General features: G+C 48.0%; 1 protein-coding gene across 1 annotated transcript; it reads left to right on the top strand.

Moving 5' to 3' along the window:
• Positions 1 to 5,254: 5,254 nt before the first annotated feature.
• Positions 5,255 to 6,978, top strand: Pdw03_5018 (Regulatory protein brlA; the record flags this gene model as incomplete). Its single annotated transcript, XM_014683222.2, has 2 exons — positions 5,255 to 5,267; positions 5,621 to 6,978. 2 exons carry the CDS (start codon positions 5,255 to 5,257, stop codon positions 6,976 to 6,978), a joined length of 1,371 nt encoding a protein of 456 aa, XP_014538708.2.
• Positions 6,979 to 7,527: the final 549 nt, after the last annotated feature.

The following is a 7,527-nucleotide window of genomic DNA, read 5'->3' as shown; positions in this document are numbered from 1 at the left end:
AGAAGATTACGAAAAACAATCCCCCCCCCCCCATCCCCATGGTCAAGCACCGGGGTGGCGGCCCTGGAGCCAATATTTGGGGAAAACGAAACCAGCATCTAATAACAGCATGTATGTATCCCAAGTAGGCCAGACAAACAGCGGGTAGGCGTAAGGGCCCCAGTGATAATATGATATCACCAGATTCTCACCAATCAGGGGGGAGCCTCGTCGCCGGCCGCGTAGGCTAGACATGGTTCGTGCTCTGCAGAGTTCCTGCAAAAGCACCTATGTCTGACATTCTCCAGAGAGTTCGATGTGCAGGGGTGAACCAGTTCTTATTGAAGCCTCGATTCTTACTTTTGTTTTTTGTTTTTTGTTTTTTTTTTTACGGGCGCATGCTCATCCTACCCTATGTACATCCGTAGCTATTTTGGTACTAATATAGACTGGGCTACATAAGATTGTGGCAGCGGGCATGCATGTATGGGGCTTTGAAGTGAATAGAGCAGATCAGTATGCTTGCACTGGTATGTGATACAGGTGGGATTATTGCAACGCTACATCTTTGCGACACTGTAAGGTTTCCTAATTGTTTTTCTGATTGACAATTCAAGTTCTGGGAACCGATCGAGCTGGATTTTAGTTTCAGACGCGAGTCGCGAATCGCGGTATCAAGTATCGAAGTGTTATGTGTGTGCTCCCTTCATCACGACTCACGTCGGGCCCCTGGGAGCAGACCGGTTCCCAGGTAAGATGTTCACAGGTACACGAGGATGCGTATAGAGGAATCCTCGAAGGGTAACTAGGCTAGATAGAGGAGAACACGGTCCAATAACACTAAGCAAGAACAACTCAACAGGGCTGACCTAGAGCCCTCCCAGGAAGTTGGCACATAGACCTTTGCCACAATAAAGATGGTTCCTGGAAACCGGGAAGAAATCTATGCAAGGCAATGCAAGTCAACGTGGAGTATTCACTGGAGCAACATCGAATTAAAAAAGCAAATCAATAATTTTTTAAATGTCTTAGTGGGCGAACGAGAGGCCGTTATGTGAAGAAAGAAACCAAAGTCAACAAGCAAGGGGAGAGGGGGGATGGGTGTAGGCGGGAGGGAACCCATTGCCAAGGGCACACACACCGAGAGAGAGAGAGAGAGAGAGAGCTACAACGAGCACCGACCAGGTGCCATTTTTGGAGTTGTGCATAATCACGTCTGCGCCAATGCTATTTGGTTGTACTATTGATCACTTGTGCAGCCTCGATCTCTCACGCGTGCTTCCCATAGGCCGCTCCACTTCGTCCCTGCATGATCTGGCCCAAATCCCGGATGTTCTTTGAGAGAAACCACTGTCTGCAGTGTTCAAATTGTATAATGCTTATTTCACTCCCCTGGAGCCCACAATGTGAGGAAATCTACTCCGTATGCCAAGACAAGAGACTACTTCTCTGGCGACACCGATAAAATGATCAGCACTCAGGGTCTTTTTCTACTGCCATTCAACCAGCCGATCGCTGAATTCTTTTGTCGAGAGAGACAGCAATGCATGTTTGGACATTTAGACTCAGTCCTAGCACGGTCCTCGATTAAACAAGCGCTTTGGCTTCAAGAGAGTATACCGTTTATTGGAACATGCCTATCGAACCTAAGTTGAAGTATTGGTATGACATCAGAAACCCAAATTTTTTTTTCACCATGAAATCTGAACGTGAAACGCCCAGTAATGGGCATTCGTAGTGGCGTCAGTGGTACTTGACGGACCTGCTGCACCTGCAGCCCCCCAGACACGGGTGACACTACGGGGAGGAGCGTTGTACATACCGAAGAATGTCAATGTCAATCATCGATCAGTGGTTCGACACCATAATAGGTAGTACAACAGACAGGCAAGTATGTTGGGCCACAATCGAGTGAAAGTTTGCATGGGCGGCCATCTATTGCCGACTCTGATAAAATTGTTTACGACATACGACAGAATAGGCAATTGTGCTGTCATGGCGGGGAGAGGGAGACTTGCATGTCTTGCTGATCACCTAGGCCATCTGGATTATCTGGGCTGCAGTCTAAACTCCGAGTTCTTCGAGCTTCGTGGAAGCGGGGGAGAATCTCAGCAGAGGGCCAAATTTGATAGCTCTATTTGTTTGTTCCGGGTACCTGGTACCTTTCAAGTGAGAAATCGTGCTAATGCAGCCCTCTCCCTACCACATAAGCCCGGACAAGGGTTGCCAATTAGGGATTTGCACGGTGTGTGTGTGTGGACTAGGCGATGGGATTTGCACTGTTTTTCTGGTAGAAAAATCAGTTCGACTATCTACCAGCGCATCAATCCACGATGGTATGTACCCTTGTAGTATGCGATGATAATCAGAAAACGACAACTACTCCGTCACGAGATTATCCGTTTCAGTCGCCACAGCTAGTATACACCTGAAACAAAGTAATGCGATCAACCGAAGACTAGACATCGCAAAGAGCCTCAGTGAGTCACCGCTATCCCAGGTATTCACGGGACCCATTCATCTCCCAGAAGGCGAAAATCCCGTGGTCAGAGCAGCGGTGGCGAGTTGAGCGCTGTAGATCCCTTGTGAATCCTGTAGCCGCAGATGGGAAAGGCATGTACGAAGTCTCGGACGCCTGCCGATCACCCCCAGACAAGCCACACTTTATTCCACAGCCACCGGCGATCGCAGTGGCGTGGCCGAGGAGGCCACTGCGGTTGTGCCGACTACGGTATGACTCGAAGCCACGACAGCCCAGCCATCGAAACCTTCCGATGATAATGGCATTTGGATTGATTGGATGGATGCTTCAGTAGTGCTCTCGGAGGCTCAGGTATTAACCACTATTGCAATCGGATCTTTAGATGATTGTCATTGTGTCTATCGAAAGGCAAAGCCCCCAGATGGATGTAATGTTCAGACGCAGGGGCTCAAAGATCTGGGGGAGCACTGGGATTTGGTCGCCCTTGCTGCACTCAGGTCTGGGCGTTGCGAAATGAATGGACAAGCTCTGGTGGGATCAAAATATCAATGATGCAAAGTTTAAATGTTGAGAAATATTTTGATATCTATATGTAATTTTTTTTTAACTTGTTTATTTTTAATTCCAAGCGGTAGAAATTTTTGGACTTGGCAAGGGTAGCTCCGCGGACGCATATCATCGAATAATCCAATTATCCAATGGGGATCGACAAAAAAAATTTAAAAATAAAAATTTAAACTTCCATTTTGGGTCTTGGCGGGTTTACTTCGAAGGTTCCAAGTTTTCGGGATTCCAAGCACAATAGTTTTGAAACAATTGCATGAATCCATGCACCTTACCAATAAGGGCTTGAAGAAGCGTGTCAAACCGGTTTTTGAGCTCATGGGAGATAGCGCTGGTGCATCAATAAAAAGCATGACGAAGAAAGGGCAAGAGTCAATCTGCACGAAATAGAGGGAATTGGAGTGGGGGAGCCTGGCTCGATCGGACCGTCGATATAGAGCAGTGAGCATCCGGAGTGGAGTATCCGGAGTAGCCCCGGCGGACAAAAGCGAAAACGATCGACGAAAGAGGGGCCGAGAAAACGCCTTCCACCCTGAGGGTCCAGAATTTCCTTTTTAACCCCGAATTATGATGGTTTTAATTGTCGATCCACTAGGCCATACATGTAGGTGATACACAGGCAGTGAAATCACTGAATGATCCGGAACATGGAGACTCGGGACCTGCAGAAACCAACATTCGAGGCCGATCGCTATCCAAACGGAGCAAATTTCAAACGAGTGGTGGCGTGAAACGAGCGAGGAATGTAAAAAAGTTTGCCTCTGACGATTAACCAGATAGAGAGCGAAATGGATGCACATTCAAATGGACAATCATTCAGGTTTCAACTGACGCGTGATAGATCCGACAGAAGTGCCTTAGGCCGACACCATCCGAACCGTTGGGGCGGACTTTTCTTCGACCCAGAGGGATGGATGCTAGTTGTTCCCCGAGGGTTGTAGTTCTTTGCTTTTTTTTCTTACTTTTTTTTGGTCTTTCTCTCACATTCCAAGGTCCAAAAAATATTGATTTGTTGGGCTTGGAGTAGCTCTGGCTGAAGGTATGCACGACCATAGATGTAGAGTCGATTGGGGGTGGAGAAGTGGAGAGAGACTAGACTCAAGGAAGATAATGGGAAAAAACAAAAACAAAAGAAAACAAAAGAAAAGACCAGGGCGATCCACCAATTCCTTGGCAGAAAGAAAGAGAGCGGAGATATAGGGGGAATGTTGCACTCACTGTGGAATCTGAAATTGCTAGAGATGCAGCATCAACCAGGTTCGCACAGACCCGAATTAGTTCAACGTCTGACCTATCGCAAAAGTACGGGTAAGATCGGTGCCTACAACATAAAAGGTCAAATTTTTTAGACCTTTTCTTTTTTTTTTTTTAAGGAAGTTTTTACAACGGTGAAATTTGAATTATGGGATGAGTTTAGCTAATTTTCTTTCGGGGGCAGGGTTTACCTCTTAGACCAGTGGAGAGATCAAGGTGCATTATGATCGACACGGAAAGTCTGGGGACGCGACCTGCATGTCCAAATAGACTCTGCTCACATTTTACGGAACTACAGGACATTCCAAGTGCATCGCTGATTGGAAGAAGATACCCTTCATCAGGAGGGATTCCAAAAACAGATTTTTCCCCTAAATATTTCAAATGTTGAATATCTTTATCTTTTTTAGGGGTGGATTTTTTTTTTAAAAAATAAATATCTTAAAAAACTAAAAAAAAAGAAAAAAAGGTGAGGGATGACAATCCGCCCCAAGTCTCTCAAGCACCAGGTACCAGGAACAAGCTTCCCCGTGGATCATTGCGTTACTGTGACTCTGTTAAGACATCCGTTCAACACTCCTTGCTGTACTTATAATCTCCCCTCCCCTCCATAGAGACCACCCCCCCCCCCCTAACCTATATCAACCCTATGAATCTGAGACCAGCCTCCTTCCACTTATCCAACTTAAACCGAAGGGTAACAAACATCCGATCTTGTTCTTGGTGTTTCACAGCTTCACTGCCCATCGTATTATCCCAATTGGGCAAGCTCAGTCTCATTTGAACGCGAAGCAACGCGAAACCACGTGAAACAGCCTTCAAACGTACCGGCCTCGAACGTGAAGTCGATCCCAGCCACAGATCCGTGACCTTTGCCGCGGTAACGGAGGGGGATCTCAGAGTCGACATTCCTAGCCTTGCTTGGAACTTGAACGCGACCTCGAAATTTGGTAAGTTCGAATCTAAGCTTAGACCATGGAGTATAGCTGTAAGTCCGATTCTCCACCCCCCCCCCCCTCGGGATTCTATGCTGGACCAATTTGTTTATTTGTGCTCGTTTGTCCACCATTCCCTTTCCTTTTGAACATTCTTTCCATTCCCTATCCTCCGGGACATAATACACATTCTCTTGTCTTCCTTTTTCTCTCTTTCCATCCCTGCCTTTCATTTCAACTCTCCTTTCAATCTTTCTTTTACACTGTCAACCCGCGTGCTATTCAATTGACTGGTCGTCTACTTGACCTCGTCTTTCAATCTTACACAACTATCATCAAATCAATTTTGAAAAACCAAAGAGCAAAAATCCAAAAAAAAAACCAATCACTAAATTCCTCGGCGCAGGTGACACCATCAGCCCAGCTGCATCTCGACATTTCAAAACGGAAGACCTGGACGATATGAGATCTCACGGACAGCAAATCTCGGATCGGTTGACTGTGGAAGTGGACTGCCACTCTCTGGGCCCAAGTGACTGCCCCTCGATGACTTCGAGCTTCTCTCCTTTGGACTCTCCGACTCCTACCCCTACAAGTCTCTACAGCCAAAGCTCAATGGCCTCACCTGTGTGGCACGAGCATTCCCACTACCACCATGGCCTCCCAATGGAGCGCCGTACTTCAGCCACCCCGTTGCGCAGCGCATTTAGGATGACCGATCTGACTGCTGGTGACGGCATGATGAACATGCCCTGCGGTCACATGGACCGGCAGGAGCAGATGCCCCTCCCCGATTATCTTCCTGGATACGATGACAACGTCGAACAACTCTGGATTCCCCAGGAGATGCCAAAGACATACCAGGAGCCTCAGTTTCCTTACCAGGCCTCGATGCCTCAGTACAACCAGATGGCTCGCAACTACTACCACCGTCCTCAGCAGGCTGGATATCTGCCTGAGTCGGCCTCCAATCCTTGCTTGTCTCGTCCGATCTTTACCCAACCCATGGAGCGGATGCCCAACTCCGCCTCGATGACCAACATGCTCCACTGGATGCCTTCCCACGAGTCTTTGGTGCCTCAAACCATCACACCTGCTCAGGTCCAACCATATCCGTCAGGACCCGTCACGCCTCCTTCTTCCGCTTACTCCGACTTCCCCACGAACATTCCGACTTTCAAGTCCCACACTCCTTCTACGCCCCATCGATCCGTGTCCATGGGGACTCCGTCGGGATCCGATACGCCAGTCAGTCGGATCTCCGGACACAATGATTACCAAGAAGAGTTCCAGCTCTCTCCTGTCTATCGTGAAGGCATGATGCAACGTCATCGCCAGCCTTCGCGCAAACCCTCCAAGAAGCAACTCCTGCGCTCTAACCTTAGCCTCGAGAACTTGCCGTCCATCATTAAACAAGTGCAATTCAAGTGCAAGGAGCCTGGCTGCAAGGGGCGTTTCAAGCGCCAGGAGCATCTCAAGCGCCACATGAAGAGCCACTCCAAGGAGAAGCCTCATGTCTGCTGGGTTCCTGGCTGCCACCGTGCCTTTTCCCGCAGCGACAACCTCAACGCCCACTACACCAAGACCCACAGCAAGCGGGGCGGTCGCAACCGCTACGTCGCAACCCTAGATGAGACCAGCCAAGATTTCGACCCCGATTTCCGGGGACAGCTTACCCCCGACGGTCGACCTATCTATGGCAGCAAGCTTGAAGATAGTATGCCTGACTGTGGTGAGCTGAGCGTTGATGGCTGGGATGACTAGTCGCACGACCCCACCCAAAAAAAAAAGCAAACCCACCAATCGAAAAACCATGTCCAAAATTCGTTTATACAAAAATCAAAGTCCACGCGATTCTTTTCCAAAGAATACATGGCATCATAGACACACCAACCAGAAACGTGGCCCTCATTGGGCCATATTGATACCCCGTCTCTGGCCCATTGCTTTTATGAAATGGCAGAGGGATTCTGGGGCAGATTGACCTCTGGCCGCGGCGTTGTACATGTCTCCTAGCGGATAGGAGATGGTAGATTTATCCTCTTGTTTTTCTCTTTTTTCTTTTTCTTTTTTTTTATTTTTTTTTCCTTTCTCTTGCATAATTTGTCTGGTGCTAATGGCTGGGAGGTTATATTCTGAACATGGAACTTAGGCGTTGCATATGTCTTTTTTTTTTGGTCCTCGGGGGCATCGCCAACTGGGATAATCATTTGGGAGGACGCACTCGGGGGCGATCGTGTACAATCTGCTACAACTTGCTTTAATCTTTCTGTTGATCGCTTGTACCACCACCCTATTGTCACATACGGGCCT

This window comes from Penicillium digitatum, chromosome 1, assembly GCF_016767815.1.
Source record: "Penicillium digitatum chromosome 1, complete sequence".
NCBI lineage: Eukaryota > Fungi > Ascomycota > Eurotiomycetes > Eurotiales > Aspergillaceae > Penicillium > Penicillium digitatum.
This window is presented reverse-complemented; position numbering and strand designations above follow the sequence as displayed.